Source organism: Artemia sp. Qi Xiang Cuo, chromosome 13, assembly GCF_049724085.1.
Source record: "Artemia sp. Qi Xiang Cuo chromosome 13, ASM4972408v1, whole genome shotgun sequence".
In the NCBI taxonomy this organism is placed as follows: domain Eukaryota; kingdom Metazoa; phylum Arthropoda; class Branchiopoda; order Anostraca; family Artemiidae; genus Artemia; species Artemia sp. Qi Xiang Cuo.
The window spans coordinates 48,869,561-48,891,903 of record NC_142806.1 but is presented as its reverse complement, the minus strand read 5'-3'; the positions used below and the strand labels follow the sequence as shown (position 1 = coordinate 48,891,903).

The following is a 22,343-nucleotide window of genomic DNA, read 5'->3' as shown; positions in this document are numbered from 1 at the left end:
TTTAACTTTCAGAAGATCGGGATAATCGTCCAAACAATCCTAAAATTCCCAATAACTGTTGTCAAATATGAGCACCCCTTTCCCCCGGATCTTGTAAAAATCCCTGGATACTTGAGAAGTTTTTTTAGCTTATTCTGGGCCAATTCAAGCTGCTGGTTTTGCTGCATCCACAAGTCTTTACTTGCATCTTTTCTTGTGCTTTCTCTTCCATGTAAATTCTTTTGCTATCCTCTTTAGCAAAATTTATATCCCTTCAATCGTCCATGGTTTACAATAACAGGCTATTTATTCCAAAGCTATTTTGAAGGAGTATTTTTCAAGCTTTACAAAAAAGAATTGTAATTTAAACCTTGGGAACTGGCTCAGCGTCCAGCCAGCAGTGTGACAAAGACTAGTACATCTGTTATGTGTTTGTCTTCAGAAGTGGTTCCCAACCAATTTTGGGCCATGCCTACCTAGGCGTTTCTCAAAATATTGATGTCCCATCGTGGTATTTAAATTTTGTTATTCAAAATTTTACGTCTATTCACCCGAAGGAAGCTTAAAAGTCCATTAACTTGGTATCTTTTTTTTCTTTTTTTTTGTTGGGGGGGGGGGTTGTCTTCTATGCATATTTTATACTAATGAGAAATATTGTTCAAACAAAAACCTTTTATACAATGTATGGCGTGATTGCAATGCTATCATGTATCGTTCTTGCTCTTTTAATGCATATGAATGTGGCGTCATACATATGCAAGATGTTTCAAACAGTTCGTGGTAACCACTGTATATATAATTAGGCAGTAAGTTTACCGCCGATGATTTCTGGCTCTTCATTCTCGGTGCGAACAAAAAACTCCTCCCACTTATTCATGCTTTAGCGGGTTAGTGTGTATGCGTCAATCAATGAGAAATCGTTCGAAATTGTATTGTTCGTAATTGCGAAAGCAGAAAAAAACTTAGTGAGCCGGCCAAGTGGTTTGCAACTGTCCCATCTCACAGGTAAGACTTAATTTATATACAAATTATGACTTAATCTATTATTTATATACCGTGGACTTAACTGATTGGCCTATATATATACATATTTATTATATATATATATATATATATATATATATATATATATATATATATATATATATATAAATATATATATATATATATATATATATATATATATATATATACATATATATATATATATATATATATATATATATATATATATATATATATATATATATATATATATATATATATATATATATATATATATATATATATATATATATATATATATATATATATATATATATCGGTTTTTATAATGGGTGAGATAGGGAAAGATCATACTGCTAATTATATATACAGTAGTGGTAACGAACTGTAAGTAAGGAGCGACCCGGCTCAATGGTAACCGAAACTCTAGAAAACGTATTTTGATACCAATAGATACATCATAAGAATCAGATTTTAATACCGATTTCATATATAAGTTTCATCAAGTTTAGTCCTACCCATCAAAAGTTACGCGCCTGAAAAAATTTGGCTGATTTTCGAAAAAAGGGGGAATTACCCACTAAAAGCTATAGAACCTTAATGAAAATCACACCATCATATTCAGCATATCAGAAAATCCCACTGTAGAGGTTTCAAGCTCCTATCTACAAAAATGTGGAATTTTGCATTTTTTGCCAGAAGAAAGATCACGGATGCGTGTTTATTTTTTTTTCCCCAGGGGTGATCGTATCGACCCAGTGGTCCTAGAATATCGCGGGAGGGCTCGTTGGAATCGAAATTAAAAGTTCTAGTGCCCTTTTTAAGTGACCAAAAAAATGGAGGGCAACTAGACCCCCTCCCACGCTCCTTTTTCCCAAAGTCACCCGACCAAAATGTTGAGACAGCCATTTTGTTCAGCATGTTCGAAAATATTATAAGTATGTCTTTTAGGATGACTTAATCCCTCGAAGTTCCCTGGGGGGAGGGCTTAAAGTTATGAACTTTACCCAATGTTAACATATAGTATTGGTTATTGGGAAGTATACAGACGCTTTCAGGGGGGACTTTCTGGTAGTGGGGGGAGGGGTCGGGGGCTATTTGGAAGAATCTACACGAAGGAAGTTTTCATGGAGGAAGCGACATTGCTATGAAGGGGACGCCGGATTTCCCAGCATTATTTAAAAAAAGATCAAAAATTAAATAAATAAAAAAAGTTTTTCAACTGCAACAGCAGCAACATCAAAACTTAAAACGAACAGAAAATATTACATATATGATTGGGTTCACCCCCTAGTCCATACCTCGCTCTTTAAGCCAAAGATTTTTTAGTACTTTCATAAGAGCTATTTATTTTAATTCACAGCCTTTGTGATTAAGCGGTCCTTTTTAAAGAATTGGAACAAAATTCGAACTTTAGCTTAAAGAGCAAGGTATTGACTAAGGGCGAACCCTCTAATATACGTATTAAAAATATATGAATATAGAAGTTCGTTACGTAAGTTAATTCGTAAGTTACGTATATTTATTACTAATAAAAACGTTCGTAAATATAATAAAACAAATTTCGAGAAAGCCATTTAACCAAATAAAAGTAAATTAATATGCAAATTTTGTTTTAATTATTCATGTACGGTGAGCCAAGATCAAAACCTGCATTAATTCAAAAACGCTCAAAAATTAACAAAAATATTACTTGGACTACCTGTCTTGGCTGGTCTCTTTCTACAATTAAATAAAGGAACGACGTTAAAACTTAAAACGAACAGAAATTATTCCGTATATTCAAGGGGCTGTCCCCTCCTCAACGCCTCGCTCTTTACGCTAAAGTTTGACTCTCACAACTCTATTTTTTTAAACAATAAAAAACTTTAGCGTAAAGAGCGAGGCGTTAAAGGAGGGGACAACCCCTTTCATATACGGAATAATTTCTGTTCGTTTTAAGTTTTAACGTCGTTCCTTACTTTCAGTTAAAAAAAACTTGTTTTTTATTTAATTTCTTTCAGAATCAAGGCTCTAAAGTATAGTCAGCCGAAGGGTGAACGCCCTGCGGGACCTGTGTCCCGTTTTGGGAATTATGGGTTTACAGGGAAGCGTTTTCAAGGACCCAAATGACTTTTATTTCCTTCTTTCTCAAATGTTAATACTTCACAAATAAGTAAAACGTTTGTTTGAATGCCTCTGTTTTTCGCTTTTTTACAGCTGTTTTTTTTTTTTTGGAAAATAAACAGAAACGGAGCAATTCGTTGTGTCACCGCTGTTTTCTTTTAGTTTCTGCTTTCCAATCAACTGAACAGAAACATACTATCTTTTTTTACCCTGATGTTTTAGTCTGTTTCAGTTTTTCTTAAAAAGAGAATCAGTGCCGAATGCTTAATTCATCATCTGTTGACTGTTTTACTCCTTATATTTATGTAAATATTTAGAAGGCGAACGTCATTCTCTCCTATAGAGAAGGTAATCAGATTACGCATAGGAAAAATAGGTTCCAACTTTATAATTTTGTTTAATATGCAAACGTCCATGAAATTAGTTGTTATTTTCAGTGACAGTATTCGATTTGTGTGTCTTGCTTGTGAGGTAAGAATGGATTGTGTTCTAACCGAGCAGTGCAGTGTGAATATTGACCAAATTTTGTTTATAAAGCACAAAATGATTTTGCTTGAAGAAGGAGAAGAAACTCACTTCTATAAATACAGAGACGGTTATGTTCCCTGTAAAACACGTGATTTTGCGACAAACCCACTGCTGTAACTTGCAACAGAAGAACAAGATGCTTATATAATGCGATTCATCAGTCTCGGATCTATCTATTCATCGAGCCAGAATTATGATCTTACTTAGACCTTAATTCGAGAAAGATATAAACTTGGTTAGAAAATTGAAATTTCATCCTTTTTTCAACGACTTTCAACTAATATTCAACGTACAATGCATAAAATAATATCAAAAAAGTAATTTGGTAGATAGATTGAATTGCAATTCAGCTATAGAATGATTGCAAAATTGTCGTTTGACATAAAAATTTAAACCGGAGGACAGCAGGAAAATTTCATATTAAAAACTTGCACAGAGAACATGCAATTTTACTAGTACCGAGGCTGAGCTAGCACGTACTTTTGCAATGTTTTGAGCCCAAACCGAGTCACAATAAAGACCTCACTAGCACTCGGAATTAGTTTCACCAAAACTATTTTAATTGGTTAGAACCTGGGTAAGGCTGGCCATTTATAAAATTCTGATCGGCTAGCATCTTTGTTATTTGCTTCGTTGGCTGGTTCCAATATTTAAAGAAACACCTCGAGCATTAGGTTATATAGGACGTTGAATCAAGCGATGAATATAGGACGTTGAATCTTGATATTAATCGTATTCGGAACCGGCCTTTATCCTACAAAATGAGAGCGTGAATTGTGGTTATAAAGTGTTCAAAGATGCGTTTTTAGTTTAACTTAGAGATATAACCGTCGTTTAGTTTAACGTGATAACCGTCCAAGCAGTGCTAAAAGTTCACAAAATTGTTTTCAAATATGGGCCCTCCCCCGCCTCTTGTAAAATCTCCAGATCCTTTAGAAATTTTTGAGTCAGTGCACCTTTTTGGTCTGTATGGCAGCAGAATATCAAATGGATCTGTTGGGGAAATGAGCCAATTTAAGTAATTTTTAATGCCTTGACTGATTTAAAATGCCTCCAAAAAGCCAATTCGGTTTACAGGATGGGTCTACATATATTTTCAAAATAAAATGCTTTTCTGGGCATAAAAGGAATATATCTGTTAAGGTACTGGTGCGTTATACCTAACACGGCGCTATAAACTGTCCAAGGAATGCAGACATGGAGACGCGTAAAACGGGTATTTGCTTTCTAAATTGATCGCAAAGCGTGGTTTCTCATTGAATTTATAATATTTAAGCTATTTTGTTTTGCGGTGTAGGGAGGGGGGAGGTACCTAGGTCAGTTTACATTTTAAATATAAGGAATACTTTACCCCCCACCCCCTAATGTGCAAATATATTGCCAAAATTTGTTTACAAACTATTTCATATTTATCTATTTCATTTTATTTCATTAGCATTAATCATATTTCACTTCTTTTTTGTGTACCATATAATGCACCTGTACCTCTTTTAATGTTAGGATGTGGCCGAATAGTTTGGACGTCCATTTTTTTGTGGACCAAAGATTACATATTTTGTTGATTTTTTATATTTTACTGCCATTTTTAGGTTCTAAATTTGCTGAATATGCATCTACTCACTTGCACAAGATATTGGTGAACTTAGAAGAGTACAAATCCGGCAACTATGAAGCTGCTTTAAAAAAGGTATTTAAATTTTTCTTTTCCTATTTTTTGGAAATTTTTCTTGCATAAGAAAAACAGGATTAATACGTAAAAACAAGTGAAGCTTTAAATTAAATTTCAATAATCGTTTTGCGTATCGCCTTGCTCGAAGTGAAACAGATATTTGCATGTTTTCATGATCTTAAAGGTGAGGTTAAATACTGTAAAAAAAAAAAAAAAAAAAAAAAAAAAAAAAAAAAATACAACTTGTAACTGAATAATACGACTTATTTGTGGTATATAGCACTTAATGCTACTAGGTAGCATTTGAGGTTGAAGTTCTGAATTTTTTTTTGTCCCAGTAATGACCGGTATTTACAGTGTCTTTGCGACGGAGATAAGCAATTTTTAAATGCGATCGGTAGATAATCATAGAACAATAAAATTGATAAAGGAAAAAAGGACCAAAATAAAAATAAGTATCAGTCTTGTCTCCCCCTAGCAAAACAGAAAACCCAAAATTCAGTTTGATGTTTTGATGGGAAAGAAGATTTTCATTTTTAAATCTTACCCCCTCGTACCCCCCCCCCCTAAAAATGCCAGATTTTGGCGTGTAACACAGATACTGTTGTGGTACAGAGTATGCACGACTATGTTAGTTAGTACTTGAGCTGGAGGTACAGATGACCGAGAATCAAGCCAATTGAAAAACAATTGGCTGGGCCGAGGCCAGTTTTCCCAGCTTCCAGTTTAGCTTGCCAATCATGGTCTCAGCAAATTAAGCTCATCTCCGTAAATTTCGAATTTTATCCATATTTATTCACTAGGAAGGAGTAGATAAAAAGAGCTTGGTACATAGAAAGAATGCCTTTCAAAGAAATAGAATATTTTCTTTGAATTTTATTTCTTGTCTTGACTATATTTAATGTATTTCTCCACAAAAAAAAAAAAAAAAAAAAATGTTAACTAAGTTGGACTTACTTCATTAAATTAAAATTTTGTAGTCAGAAAAAAGTTAGCAACAAAATCGTATGGGTTGAGACAATAAATTTCACATAAATAAAATTCTTCCTTATTTTTTATCATTTATTATATATTATTTTTATTTTTTATTATTTTATTATTCCCTTGAATTTTGTCTTGATTCTTTTTGAAAATCGCATGTTTAAGGTAAATCACCTTTTTTTTCAGTTGATGAACACTCACTAGAGATTTTTTATCACTTTCGAAATTATTGGAAACCCATTTTGTTTTGTATAGCCTACCTTTTATTTGCACTAAAGCCCTTATTATGGTTTTCTGGTTTGGCGTTAAAAAAGAAAACTAGAAGATAAACATTTTATTGCTATGATAAGATTAGTTAAAACGGATTTCCCAGGGAGGTACGCGTAAATTGGCCTAAAATTTCATAGCCAGTAAAAAAAGGTAGAAATAGAATTGCGGTAAATTTCAAAGCATGTTAAAACATAAGTGATCAAAAGAAGATACAATAAAATCAATCTTTCTAACTTTATCAAATAAACATAATTTAACAGCTGTAAACCATTTAACTGTTGAACAAGAGTGACCCCGGATACAGGAGACACCGACACCTTAAGTAACCAAAAAATATAAAAATACATAAAAGAAAAGAAATGATTAAATATGAGTAAAATAAGAAAATAGAAGAGAAATGGAGTATCTTTTTTTGGCAGTCGTGGCTCCAGAGCGCCCCTAAAATAAAACAAAAAAGTATCTTTTTCAAGTCCAAGTATCTTCTTTTGCATCACATTTCTGAACTGTGAACATGAGAGACCTAAGGGACAGAATTTGAAGGATTAAAATGCAGAACAAGGTGAGCAAAAAACAAACAAACTTGCTGTATCATTCTGTAATCATCTAGGACAAGTTTTAAATAGGTTTTTCGGCTATTGGAGTAGATGTCGTCTATTGTTTAAAGTTTAAGTACAATAGTTGTAACACTGTGTCTGGTATTGTAACTGTTGTGTAATTTGATGGCTGTGTAATGGCTCCAGAGCGCCCCTAAAATAAAACAAAAAAAGTATCTTTTTTTCAAGTCCAAGTATCTTCTTTTGCATCACAGGTTTTTCGGCTATTGGAGTAGATTTGGGCTATTGCTTAAAGTTTAAGTACAATAGTTGTAACACTGTGTCTGGTATTGTAATTGTTGTGTAATTTGTATGTGGTGAAAGAGGGTGTTTACAGCTGGCTTCACAACTTAAGATTCTGGCCTAAAAGACAGGGTCTTGCAGTACTAAAAGGCATGGTCGAGTAGTGATGGATAATTTTGAAGTTTTCCTGGTTTGGCTGGTATTGTCAAAACTTTAGTTGTGTTATTTGGACGTTTGTGTATTATTTTCAATTAAAAGTATTATAGCTATTTATTGAAAGCTTAGAGCAATAATCAGAGGCAACGCTGTAGCGTTGCCTATAGTAAAGGCCATACGGCTCCAATGTTTTATTATTATTATTTTTTTTTTTCAAGAAGCACTTCATATGCAAGGGGTCGTCGTCGAAACTTCTAAGGGAGCTCATTCGATTGGAAATCAAGAGTTCTAGTGCCATTTTCAATAGTCGAAAGTGATTGGAGGGCAACTAGCCCCCCCACGCCCATCCTTCCCCCAAACACAGCCAATCAAAATCTTGAGATAGCCATTTTGTTAAGCGTAGTTGATTTGCAGATAGAAAATATATTTTTGAGGTGGATACTCCCCCACAACCCTCAGGGCAAGGGTTTTAAGTTATGCCCTGGGGGCATATAAGGTTTTTATAGAAGGTGATGTCGTAGAAACTTCAAAACAGGCTCAATCAATTGGAAATTAAAGGGCTAGTTCACTTTTTAATAGTCGAAAATAATTGGAGTGTAACTAGCCCCCCTCCCCCCCTCATGCCCATCATTTCCCCAAACACACCCAATAAAAATTTTCAGATAGCTATTTTGTTCAGCATAGTTGATTTCCAGATAGAAAATATATTGTTGAGGAGGACACTCCCCCACAACCCTCAGGGCAAGGGTTTTAAGTTATGCCCTGGGGGCATATAAGGTTTTTTATAGAAGGCGTTGTCGTAGAAACTTCAAAACAGGCTCATTCGATTGGAAATTAAAGGGCTAGTGCTCTTTTTAATAGTCGAAAATGATTGGAGGGCCACTAGCCCTCCTCCCCCCCCCCACGCCCATCATTACCCCAAACACATCCCATCAAAATTTTCAGACAGCCATTTTGTTCAGCGTAGTTGATTTCCAGATAGAAAATATATTTTTGAGGAGGATACTCCCCCACAACCCTCAGGGCACGGGTTTTAAGTTATGCCCGGGGGGCATATATAGGTTTTTTATAGAAGCCGTTGTCGTAGAAACTTCAAAACAGGCTCCTTCGATTGGAAATTAAAGAGCTAGTGCCCTTTTTAATAGTCGAAAGTGATTGGAGTATAACTAGCCCCCCCCCCCCCACACCCATCATTTCCCCAAACACATCCAATCAAAATTTTCAGATAACCATTTTGTTCAGCGTAGTTGATTTCCAAATAGTAAATATATTTTTGAGGAGGATACTCCCCCACAACCCTCAGGGCAAGGGTTTTAAGTTATGCCCTGGGGTCATAAAAGGTTTTCATAGAAGGAGTTGTCATAGAAACTTCAAAACAGGCTCATTCCATTGGAAATTAAAGGGCTAGTGCCCTTTTTAATAGTCGAAAATGATTGGAGGGCAACTAGCCCCCCCCCCCGCACGCCCATCATTCCCCCAAACACATCCAGTCAAAATCTTCAGATAGCCATTTTGTTCAGTGTAGTTGATTTCCAGATAGAAAATATGTTTTCGAGGAGGACAATCCCCCACACACCTCAGGGCAAGGGTTTTAAGTTATGCCCTGGTGGCATATAAGGTTTTTATAGAAGGCGTTGTCGTAGAAACTTCAAAACAGGCTCATTCGATTGGAAAAAAGGGCTACTGCCCTTTTTAATAGTCGAAAGTGATTGGAGTGCAACTAGCCCCCCCCCCCCACGCCCATCATTTCCCCAAACACATCCAATCAAAATTTTGAGATAGCCATTTTGTTCATCGTAGTTGATTTCCTGATAGAAAATATGTTTTTGAGGAGGACACTCCCCCAGAACCTTCAGGGCAAGGGTTTTAAGATAAGGTTTTTATAGAAGGTGTTATCGTAGAAACTTCAAAAAAGGCTCATTCGATTGGAAATTGAAAGTAATAGTACCTTTTTTAATATTCAACAGGGACTGGAGGGCCAATGAGGGCCACCCCCCACGCCCATTAGTCCCCCAAGACATCCAATCAAAATTTTGAGATACCCATTTTGTTCAGCGTAGTTGATTTTCAGAGATAAAACCTATCTTTGAGGAAGACAATCCCCCACAACCCTCAGGGCAAGGGTTTTAATTTATGCCCTGGGGGCATATACAGTTTTTATAGAAGGCGTTGTCATAGAAACTTCAAAAAGGTTCATTCGATTGGAAATTCAAAGGGATAGTGCCCTTTTTAATAGTCAAAAGTGATTAAAGTGCAAATGGGAGGATAGGTCTGTCAAACCCCGTAATATCCTCGCATTTGCAGCGCAAATGGCCCGATAGCTCTATATACTGCTTGTGAATGGTTATCTCTTGTGTAAAGTTATTTTAGTTTTTTAGATTAATTTTCTTATGTTACTTTTAGACAATAGAAAACTAAAGGTCATAAGGGCAATAAGGTTTTGATGTTTTATTGTTTTTTAGTTTTGCACTAAGATTAATGAAAACAGGGCCACCAACGGGAAGGTTGTGCACAGCCAGCCCCGTCCGCCCACCATTTAGGATGGATTAAACCCGACCCCCTAATATCCTCCCATTTATAGCGCAAATGTGAGGACAGCCTTATATAGTGCTTGTTAATTATTATCTCTTTTGTAAAGTTATTTTAGTTTTCTTAATTAATTTTTTTTCTGTTACTAAGTTTTACACAATAGAAAACAAAAGGTCAAAAAGACCATAAGGCTTTAATGTTTTATTGGGTCTTTTTCTAAAAACTCCTGATTTTGTTGTGTACCCGATGCAACGATTATATAATTCTTTCTAGATACTAAAAGATTTTTTTCTGTTTGTAGATTTTGCCTCCATATAAAAGGATTTCCTTATTGCCATAAAGGCAATAAGGTTTCGATGTTGAATTGTTTTTAGTTTTGCAATAAGATCAGTAAAAACAGGGTCACCAACTGGAAGGTTTTGCACAGCCAAAACTATTTGGCCTTCTTCTAAGAACTCCTCATTTCAAAAAACATCCTCCCATTTATAGCGCAAATGTGAGGACAGCCTTATATAGTGCTTGTTAATTATTATCTCTTTTGTAAAGTTATTTTAGTTTTTTTAATTAATATTTTTTTCTGTTTCTAAGTTTTAGACGATAGAAAACAAAAGGTCAAAAAGACCATAAGGCTTTAATGTTTTATTGGATCTTTTTCTAAAAACTCCTCATTTTGTTTTGTACAGCCAGACCTGACCACCCACCCCTTAGCATTAAACCCTACGCCCTGATTTCCTTTCATTTCCAGTGCAGATGGGAGGATAGGTCTGTCCAACCCCATATTATCCTCGCATTTTCAGCGCAAATGGCAGGATATCTCTATGTACTGCTTGTGAATGGTTATCTCTTGTGTAAAGTTATTTTAGTTTTTTAGATTAATTTTCTTATGTTACTAAGTTTTAGACAATAAAAAACTAAAGGTCATAAGGGCAATAAGGTTTTGATGTTTTATTGTTTTTTAGTTGTGCACTAAGATTAGTGAAAACAGGGCCACCAACGAGAATTTTGTGTACAGCCAGCCCCGTCCGCCCACCCCTTAGCATTAAATCCGACCCCCTCCTCCCATTTGCAGCGTAAATCGGAGGATAGGTTTATGTACTGCAACGATTATATAATTCTTTATAGATACTTAAATAATTTTTTTCTGTTTTTAGATTTTGCTTCCATATAAAAGGATTTCCTCACTGCCATAAAGGCAATAAGGTTTCGATGTTTTATTGTTTTTTTAGTTGTGCAATAAGATAAGTGAAAACAGGACCACCAGGTAGAAGGCTTTGCACAGCCAGTCCCGACCGCCCACCCCTTAGCATTAAACCCGCCCCCTCCTCCCATTTGTTGCGCAAATGGGAGGATAGCTCTACATAATGCTTGTTAATGGTTACCTCTCTTATAAAGCTATTTTAGTTTTTTTTTAAATTAATGTTTTCTGTTACTAAGTCTTAGACAATAGAAAACCAAAGGTCATAAAAACCATAAGACTTTAATGTTTTATTGGGTCTTTTTCTAAAAACTCCTCATTTTGTTGTGCACAGCCAGCCCCGCCCGTCCACCCCTTAGCATTAAACCTGACCCCCTATTATCCTCCCATTTGCAGCGCAAATAGGAGGATAGGTTTATATACTGCAATGATTACATAATTCTTTCTAGATACTAAAAGAATTTTTTCTGTTTGTAGATTTTGCCTCCATATAAAAGGAGATCGAAGGGCAAAAAATCCCCCACACGCCCTTTTTCCCCACCCCCTCCTTTGAACTAATTCTGTTTATACCTGAAGGTCAGATGAGAGTTAAAATGTTTTAGTTTTAATACACACCTATTAGGCATCTGCTCTCCTCCCTAACAAGGAAATAAACAGAGAGTGTAAGGCAGTGGCGGATCCAGGGGAGGGGACACTCCCCCACAACCCTGAAGGCAAGGGTTTTAATATAAGGTTTTTATAGAAGGCGGTGTCGTAGAAACTTCAAAAGGGCTCATTTGATTGGAAATTCAAAGGGCCAGTGCCCTTTTTAATAGTCGAAAGTGACTTGAGGGCAACTCTCACGACTACCTTTTCCCCAAACATATTCAATCAAAATTTTGGGACAGCCATTTTATTAAACGTAGTTTTAAGTTCTGGAAATTAGGTCTTTAATGATGACAACTCCCCCACAGCCCTCAGGGCAAGGCTTGTAATTTAAGGATTCTCCGAATCCTTCCCATTATTTCTTATGGAAGGGATGCTCGTATAAACTTTAGAGAGGGCTCATTTGACTCAAAATTGAAAGTTCTTGTTCACTTTTTAAGATTCAAAAGAGATTGGAGGGCAACTAGCCCCCCCCCCTCCTCCAAGCAATAAATGCATCATATAAAAATTTTGAGATAAACATTTTGTTAAAATAGTTCAAAGGTCTGATAACAAAAAACTCTGGGGTCGACACAGACCATCAGAGCCCAGGGGGAGGCGTTGTAAGGTATGCCCTGGGGCCTAACTTATTAAGGGGGATTTATAACTTATGGAAAGGGGTTTTGTTTGGGAAGAACTCATAGGAAATCCATTATAATTATCCAATTATAAGGTTAAAATACATACTCTGTGATAGATGCAAAATTGCTTTGGCACACAAATTCCTATTAAGGTCAATTCCAAACAGTCGTGATGCCTTTGTGTTAGCAAGTGAAATTGTCTAAACCCCCTTATTGGAGCTATTTTTTCAATCCATTCATTATTGTCAATAGCTGTCCACAAGTTATGCAAGCTGTCTATTGTTCATATATAAGGTTTTTATCAAAGAGGTAATCGTATAGACTTGGAAAAAAGCCTCATTCGATTTAAATTGAAAGTTCTAGATCTGTTTTTTAAAGTCAAGAATAATCGGGCTGTAATTACCCCCCCCCTCCCCATGCCTTAAAAACTGGAACATTATTGCTATCAAAAATGAAAAAAATTAATTTAAAAAAAGCTTTCTGAAAAATGGGTTTTTCACATAAAACTAAGGGCAATTTTAAAATTAAGCTCAGGAGATAAAACTACCTGTTGAAATTAAAACTTAAAACGACCAGAAATTACTATTAAAGGATAGATGAACCCCGAAATGAACAGAAATTAAATAGACAATCATAGAAAAAAACATACAACAAGTAATAATATAAATGAATAAATAGATCTTAAAGCGAGTAATGCTTAAATTGAATATGAAAATCAAGCTTAAAACGAAAACAAATATTTTGCTATTAAAGTATAAATGAAACTTAAAACGAAGAGAAATTAAATAAACAATCAATGCGAACAAACATACAATAGATATTAATGTAAATGAATAAATAAATCTTAAAACGAGTGAAACTTAAATTGAATATGCAAATCAAGTTTGAATCGAATAAAAATAACTACAAACAAGAGTTTGGTTATCGCTTTACTGCAGAAGCCTAAACCTACTGCGTCATTGGCGCTTTACTGAAAACGAATTATATTACAAATGTTTTCTTTTGTACTTATTATTGGAGATAAATATTAACATTTCAGTAAAATTTTGAACTGATGAGCTTTCAGCAATTAATATCATTATGCATCAAATATTCAGTTTAATATATTAGTTCTTTTCAAGATTGGTCAAGACAAATATAGTTTCACTACAAACAAAATTTGGATACTGCCCCTTTCTTTAACTGTAAAAACCTAAAGCCTTCTGCGTCATTGGTGCTTCACTGAAAACGAATTACTCGTATATTACAAATTTATTATTTTCCAGTTCTTACAGCATTGAAAATGAAAATTACAGTGAAAAAAAAACCTTGGAACTGATGGATCTTTCAACAATTAATATCATTATATATCTAATATTCAATTTGATTTAGTTTATACTTTCCAAGACTGTTCAAGACTCATATAGTTTTGCCATTTTTTTTTTTTTTAACTCTGCCATTTTTTTTACTAATCGTGTTAGTTTGTTATGAAAACATTCTATGGCTTGTAGGCATTTCTATTTGAGCAAAAAGCGGTACCTTAAACTTTGCGGAAGATGCATTTTATTGCATTAAACACCAAAATATAATAAAATGTCAAGTTTCAGAGTGTTCCACCACTCGCGAGCAAGTGCCATTGGTATTTTTGAATCCGCATGGTCAATTTAGGGGGTGGAGGGTAGGCTAATTCTCATAGCAGCCCCATTCCGTCGTGGTATGATTCACATTTTCAACACCTGACGTCCGGACTATCATATAATCTACCAAGCATACAACTACCCAAAATCAGTATCAATAAATAAATGAAACCCAAAACGAACAAAAATTAAAATAAATTTTAGAGTCAAACTCAAAACGAGCATAAATTAATATGAGTATGGTTCAAAACCCCTATGCTTTCTAAAAGACAGAATATAATTTGTACTTTACTGAAAAAAAAATTCAAATGAGTTTGCTGAAAAAAAATGTGCATTGTCAATTTAATATAAATATGCCGATATTTATTCCCTAAAATCTTAATTAATTTTTGATTTCTTAAAGTTACAAAAGTGAAAATATTTCAAAGGATTGTTTTCAGTAAAGCGCCAATGACGCAGTAGGTTTTAGGCTTCTGCAGTGAGGCGATACCCAAACTCATGTTTGTAGTTATTTTTATTCGATTCAAACTTGATTTACATATTCAATTAAAGTTTCACTCGTTTTAAGATTTATTTATTCATTTACATTAATATATATTGTATGTTTGTTCGCATTGATTGTTCATTTAATTTGTGTTCGTTTTAAGTTTCATTTATACTTTAATAGCAAAATATTCGTTTTCGTTTTAAGCTTGATTTTCATATTCAATCTAAGCATTACTCGCTTTAAGATCTGTTTATTCATTTATATTATTACTTATTGTATGTTTTTTGCTATGATTGCTTATTTAATTTCTTTTCGTTTTGGGTTTGATTTACCCTTTAATAGTAATTTCTGGTTGTTCTAAATTTTAATTATAAAAGTTATTTGTATCTCTTGAGGTTTAGTATAAAATTACCTTTACTTTTCTTTGAAAAACTTATTTTTTGGAAAGTTTTTTTTAATTAATACCTAGAAAATGTCAAGCAAATTTGGTTCAATGTTGCCGTGTAAGGAAAACAAAAATTGAGAGCAGATCAGTAACTGAGAAAATATATAAGCTAGGGTATTAATTAGACGTTAGTGCGCGAACACATGAACAATTTTGGGTTTCAGCTATATTGAGGTATCGGCCACGATTTTAGACAGAGTACATGTGCCCCTGGGTTTGACTTTTGGAGACCCCCTTCCGATAGTTCTTAATGGCAGCTAGCAAATTTTAATCTTTCTGAGATTCGAAAATTATTTTTCCATGCCAAATAAATCTTGAAAAATAAACCATATAATAATAAACCACGTGAAAAAATAAAATCAAAATAATGCTAAGTTTGATAGAAGTAACCTTTTGTGTATTTAATCATAGGCAGCGCAATCGCGCTGCCTAAGTAAAGAACTATGTTGGCACAATGTATTATTATTATTATTTTTTTTTCCATACCAGGGCACTTCGTATCGAAGGAGTTGTCGTAGAAACTTCGAGAGGGGCTCATTAACATGGATATTTGAACGGCCTATGCCCATTTTAATAGTCGAAAGTGATTGGAAGGCAACTAATACCCCTTTCACGCCCATTATTTCCCCAGACACATCCAATCAAAATTTTGAGATAGCCATTTTGTTAAGCGTAGTTGATTTCCAGATATAAATTATGTTTTTGAGGAGGACACTCTCCCACAACCTTCAGGGAAAGGGTTTTAAGTTATGCCCTGGGGGAATATGAGAACGGTGTTGGCACAATGTGCTATTTTTTTCCTTTAGGCCAGGGCACTTTGTATCGAAGAAGTTATCGTAGAAACTTCGAAAAGGGCTCACTCGATTGGAAATTGGAGCGGCTTGTACCCTTTTTAATAGTCGAAAGTGATCGGAAGGCTACTAACACCCCTTCCACGCCCACCATTTCCCGAAATATATCCAATCAAAATTTTGAGATAGCCATTTTGTTCAGCGTAGTTGATTTCCAGATAGAAATTATGTTTTTGAGGAGGACACTCCCTCAATGCACCTCAGGGCAAGGATTGTAAGTTATGCCCTGGGGGCGTATAAGGTTTTTATAGAAAGTGTTATCGTAGAAACTTCAAAAAACGCTACATAAAAATTCAATTCTTTTGATGTATCTGTTGGTATCAAAATTCCGTTTTTTAGAGTTTCGGTTACTATTGAGCCGGGTCGCTCCTCACTTACAGTTCGTTACCACGAACTGTTTGAAAATTCACATTGGTTAGAATAAGGACCTGAAAGGTTGGTTAAAATAATGGTTTCCTAGATGCTAGTTGGTATAATAGTCCAGTAAATCTACGAAACTCTGGGAAAAAATTGCAATATAAAAGATTTTTACACCATCTTGTAGAGAAAAAAATTCTGTTCAACATATCAAAAGTCCCCAAAAATCCCCTTGGCGGAACAGGGTTAAAAATAGGGGGAAAATTGGAAAAATTCAGGGTCAGATTTATTGTGCACTCGAATTTAACGTCTGCTCTTTTTCTGCACGGAGAACTCGAAAAAAGAAAGTTATGTTGTTTTATCACTGGACTTGTTCAATTCCGCCGTTTAGTGGGGGAGGGGGAAAACAGTATCCTTGAGATTTGTGCGGTACGGCTGGTCAAAATGTTGCCCCCAAAGTTTTTTGACTGGATGATTTAAAAAAACTTGCCATTAGATTCGTATCTTACTTTTCTGCAGTGTTTTCACCGTAGGGAAGACAATGCATCGGGCCTTCGGAGTACGTGGGCAGATTTACTTCGACTATATAATAGAAACATAAGATAAAACTAAATGTAAAAAAATGAAACAAATCGGGTAACTGCGGTAATCAAAGCAAAAGATAAATACGGTTATGATTGAACTAAAAAGGATAAGATCAAGGATTTGTGTTAAACATCGTCTTCTTCATCGATATCAACAAAAACATCTCTATTGGAACATGCAATCCCTTGGCAGTCTTTGCAAGCAAGTGTGCAAGGCAACCCATTTTATTAGCAACTACAGCGTGAGCTGTCACAGTTTGAACGCGTGCAGCTGCAATGAATCACATTTAACAGGTGAGGCGGAGTAGGTCCGACGTCTGTCATGATCGGAATGAGGCGTCCGTCACGTAAGCGCCAACCTCAGTCTTTCGGGTCGAGTTCTGACGCAGTATTACGCCATTCTATTACCTGAAAGAAGACTAAGAATGAAATTTCACAGCCGATGGAGTTGGTGGAAGTCTTTCTGGGTTCACAAAAGTTCAAGTCTTTGAGCTGTTCAGTTTTTTAAGAAAAACCCTGTATCTAGCTTTGCTGAGGCCCTCTGCTTTCTTAGCCTTGTAGAAACAAAGCAAAATATTTTCACCGACTTGCTGGACTTCTTCCTTCTTAGAGCGCGGATTAAGGAATACTTCACAGTTATTCCTAAATTATTCATAGCTTTTCAGGAATAGCAGGATAGCCTGCTTTCCTATCCCAAACATACGGGACGTCGTGTCGCAACCAAAAAAAGCGTGGTCAACAAGAATAGAGTGACAAACCTGTTCCAGCGATCTTTTGATAAAGTTGATGTGTCAGTATTTAGTTGACAGCGCTCTGGACTTGGTACTGAAGTAGAAATCCCTAGCTTCCGGAGGCAGGTGATAAAGGAGAAGGATCAATAAATCAGTGTCGTTTCCGACTACTACAGTTACCCTTTCCTTGGCCGCATTAACACCTGTTAATACAATCAGAACGTCCGCATCTCTGCATGAAGGAAAGCGAGGCCGGCTTGGACAAGCATCTTACCAATAGCTCGAATAATGTTCTGCGTATTGTTGGGATTCCGCAAGGAGTTCCCCTTCTTCCTTTGCAGCTTCATACTCGGTGTGAAATCGACACTGGAAATCTTTCGTTCGTCTAACCTAGGTGACATCTTTGGTAGACGGACCTGAAGTGTAACCATCAAAGACGACAGAAGCATTTGAACACTTCTGAGTTACGAATGAAGCGTAACTGTTGCAAATCTGTTCGAAAGTGTTTCCTATTTTCCCGGCTCTTTTGATAGGACGTTCACAGGTTCTGCCTTTGCTAATTTCCAAATAGCTTTCGCTAGCTCCGCTTTATTTGGCTGTCACGGCAGGCTTGGCGATTCGGAAAGGGCAGTAGGATAGCTGGAGAGTTTCTTCCATATCCCCTCCGGCTGTATTTGCCCCTGCTGCAAGACGTAGGAACAGAAGACTTGTGTCAATTTGTATATCTTCACCGTCAGCTTCGGAAATGTTGCCTTGATAGGCCATCGTAATCACTTTGCTTTTCCGCTTGAAGATGTAGTGATCGGCATCGGCGTCGTTCACTGACTTCAGAAATTGTTTTTCTATCGCCTTTGCTGCATCCGCGTTGAAATCCCTAGCTGATGTCATATCATTCGATATATTGCGCAATTGAGTGCAGTTGTCGTACGGACAGGACTGCGCAAAAAAGCTACTAAATCCTTTAGGTCCTTTCTATCTCTTTCTTACCGAGCTGGTCTTGTTGGTCAGATGACACGTACTCAACGCCGGTGAGTGACTGCATAAGCTTATTAATTTCAGCTCGCACTGGCATTGACATTATCCAGATCAACCTTTGCGTCTCACTCATTCCATTTTCTCTCGTGAGCCCCATGCTTGTTTTCAGTGACCTCATCAGTACTTGCTCAATTATTAAGTTGGGAGAGATTTTTTTTTCCCAGTCCAAAATCTATCGCTTCTTCGAATGACAAACATCCCATCCTCGACGTCTTTATACAGCTTCTGGTTACTTTCTTTCAGCTCTGCCACTTGCTTTAGAAATATTCTCACCGATTTCGTGTACAGGTCGTAGCCTGCAGCTGCAAAGTGAGTGTCTCAGAGAGTGCTTGAAGATACTGCACCCAGTTTCCGGTCTGTTCTGCCTTAATGGCCTTCTTCAGCACGCTGAACATTTCTTAATACTGAAGCCATATTTTTGCAGTCCTGTTGTTCTGCAGCGTGTCTTGAAACTCCGTCATTCGCGTTTGGAACCGACGCTCTACGTCTGCGTTGGATGCGTCTTCAAGAATTACTTCCCCATTCAGTAGAGCTATACATATTGCCGAAGCTTCTGCAAAGTCTTGATGACTCGCATGTATGTCATCTGTGCAGTCGAAACCATACAATTTACAAATGAGAGTGATCTGCAATGCTGAATCTATAAGCTCGTGCAATCTCATGGCTCTTGAAACAGCCTTACCGCTACGCATATGCTTAATGATGTTACCGGCATATAAGCATTCGAGCTCCTCTTTTATTCGTTTTTCCGTCATCAAGTGCCCGATTGCTCCAAGAAAGCTCATACGGCAACGGAGACCACCGATCATTGGAACTGCTGCCTTGAGATGACTATGAGCAGGCTCAGCATTAATGATGTTCACCGCTTTCATGTACAAAGGCTGGTTGAAAGTAAAAACTGTTACCGTTACATGTTGACGTGCGTTATTAGAGACAAAACGTAAGGCTGTGTATGCACAAGAAAAGTATGAAGGGTTACACTTGATATGAGATAGAAAAACACTCAACGATGTGTCTGTGTGTGACCCAAGGTTAATTTCTTGGGTAAATACATTCTATCTGGCCTGTTTTGTGTCTTGTATTAAGCTTGCGAGCTTTACTAGGTCAATTCTATCGATCTTGTCGTCGAAGGTGATGGTCGGGATGGGTTTGTACACAAGACTGTTCTCCTGTTGGCTTCTGTTGTAGAAGAAGAAAGGCACTTGTCCAACTTGCTGAAGTACTTCAAGGTTTACAACGGCTCGTGAGATTATGATTTGAAATTTGGGTAGCCTTGGTGTTGTAGCAGCTAGCATGCCCATCCCATGGAAAGTACATTTTCCGTCGATAGTGTAAATTTTGTGGTCGACATTGTCACCAATGAACTGGATGAAAGTTTCAGAAGTCATCCCTGGAAATTCTGTACCATGAGTTACTGCGGCAGAACGCTTGAATCGAAGCACTTCAGAGTAAGAAGAGAAAAACTTAGCCTATTCAGCTGTTCGATGAAAAAACGTGAACCAGATTGCTGGTGTAGCTTGACTCCAAGGTATACTTGCAAAGGAGCAAGCAAAGATTGGGGACAGGCAAGCCTGCATTATTGCTTGACCGATTGAACCTACCAATAGGTAGTGAATCTCCAGCAAAGAGGAAAAGAGAAGCACCAGGGAATAGAATATTAAACTTTCGCCAAAACGTTGTCAAAGGATTTTAAAACCGAGTTGATAGACTTTTGTATCATCTCCAAATTCTATAGAGCCGTCTGACTATCTTTTCCCTTTAGAGGATATCTTGATTTCCCCTCTTTTTCCCTAGTAACTGGAAAACGGGGGGAAAGGCTAATGATAGAGCAATCAAAGTAATGTATCCATTCTTCTCGCACTGAGAAACCCCCGAAAACAAGTCTTGCAGACTGCTGTATAGGATTTTTACTTACCCCCTCTTTTCCTCCTGTAAGTGGGAAAACGGGGGAACGACTAATTACACAGCAGTAAAAAAACGCATATACGATCTTTTTGGACCCAAGGGCATAAGGAATGCCATTCTCAGCATCAAAAACTACCGGTCGTAGATTTTCGAGTTTTCCCCTGGATTTTCCCCTTTCCTCCCGTTTTTACCCTATTCCGCCAAAGAGATTTTTGGGGACTTTTGGTATGTTGCACATAATTTTTTTCTCTACAAAATGGTGTAAAAATCATTTATATTGCAATTTTGTCCCAGATGGTCGATTTTTTCCGTAGATTTACTGGACTATAAAGAGTAACTAGGGCTAGAGGGGCACTGCCAACCGAACGATGGCTCAAAATTCAACTTCTTCTTTAGCTTTTATGCATTCTAATGCTAATCCACTTATATTAATGAAGACAGAAAAAGGGGCAAAAAGTGTCATTGAATATTTTATTCCCGACTGTTATAAAATTTAAGTCACTATTAAGTATATAGAATGAAGACGCCTAATCCCCCTCCCTACCTCCAAGAGCTATGGCTCTTGGGTAGTGGAACCTGCTCCCCTCCCTTTTAGTGGTCCTGGTATTGGTAGTTGAAAATGGCCTGAAAGGGGTCCACTTTCGTATCTATCTTTGGACACATTTCTTCATTTTTGGGCCCATTTTTTGCAATTTTGTGTTTACAGAACACTATCCTTTTCTCACTGAGCCATTCAGTTTATTTGTGCTATCAATTAATTGTGGATTTTTTTTTTAGTCATTTCTGGAGTGTGACAATGACATGAGAGCTGTTTTTGAACCAACCTTTGAATCTGGAGGAACCACTGCTGTCACTGTCTTGATTAAGGACAATAAATTATATTGTGTGAGTAATTTAATATTTATTTCCTATCAACCCTCTGATTTCTTTGGTTCCCTCTTCCCCCCTTCACAATACGGGTCCCCCCTGTCGTTCGTACACTAAAAAAAAGTAAAATTGACATATAAAATTCTAAAAATTTTTTTTTCAAAGTTAGTACTAATTTAATGCTTTACTAATACCATGTGATTTTTAGAGAAACTTGCGAACGTTTTTCACTTGCTAAAACTTGAAACTTCGATTGAAATCTGGTTCGTGTTACCGAAAATCACTCAGGCAATTATAAATGTAAATTAACTTATTGCTTGTTTAAGATACGTCACATAGAATATGTGCGCTTTTTTCATGGTTTCAAATAGTTTTAGAATTCTTGGATTAGGTCTAAAGCCAGTCTTGGTGCCGGTAGATTAACTTTTAAATAATTATTTTCCAAGACAGAAATACTAAATTAGTACGTGGGCAAACTAGGTATAATAAATTGGCAAATTATTTGGCAAAATCTTTGCCAATTAGAAATTAGTTTTTTGCAAACATTCTCATTAAAGTTTTGCAGTGAAGCACGTGTTTGATGTGCTTGTTGCGAAACATTAAACACAAAAATGGGTCCCAATTTTGAGTATGCTCAAACACAAAATAAAAACAATTTTAGGTGAAAAAAATCAGTTTGATTGTCCATCTTCTGATTATAGCCATTATAACAATAGTGATACTTTAATTGATAACTTTCTTATTGTAATCAGCAAAATATCTTTATATGTGAACACGGACAAAATAGTTCTTAAATTTTCAATAGGATCGCTTGTGCCTTTTCATTTTATTTATTTATTTTCTTTTATTAAGACATATGCAATTAGACATCTTTTTAAGGGATGTAAAATTGAGTGTCTGTCTGTGCACCGGAAAAAAAAAAAAACAGCTAAACAATTCTTGGTAA

General features: G+C 36.2%; 1 protein-coding gene across 2 annotated transcripts in view; it reads left to right on the top strand.

Moving 5' to 3' along the window:
* LOC148945363 (putative protein phosphatase 2C T23F11.1) overlaps window positions 1-22,343 on the top strand; it is a 54,004-nt gene that overhangs the window by 15,424 nt on the left and 16,237 nt on the right. For both annotated transcript variants that reach the window (XM_089099563.1, XM_089099564.1), the window contains exons 3-4: window positions 5,208-5,305; window positions 21,308-21,415. In XM_089099563.1, the coding sequence (XP_088955689.1) occupies window positions 5,208-5,305; window positions 21,308-21,415 (206 nt within the window). The remainder of the gene's footprint in view (window positions 1-5,207; window positions 5,306-21,307; window positions 21,416-22,343) is intronic.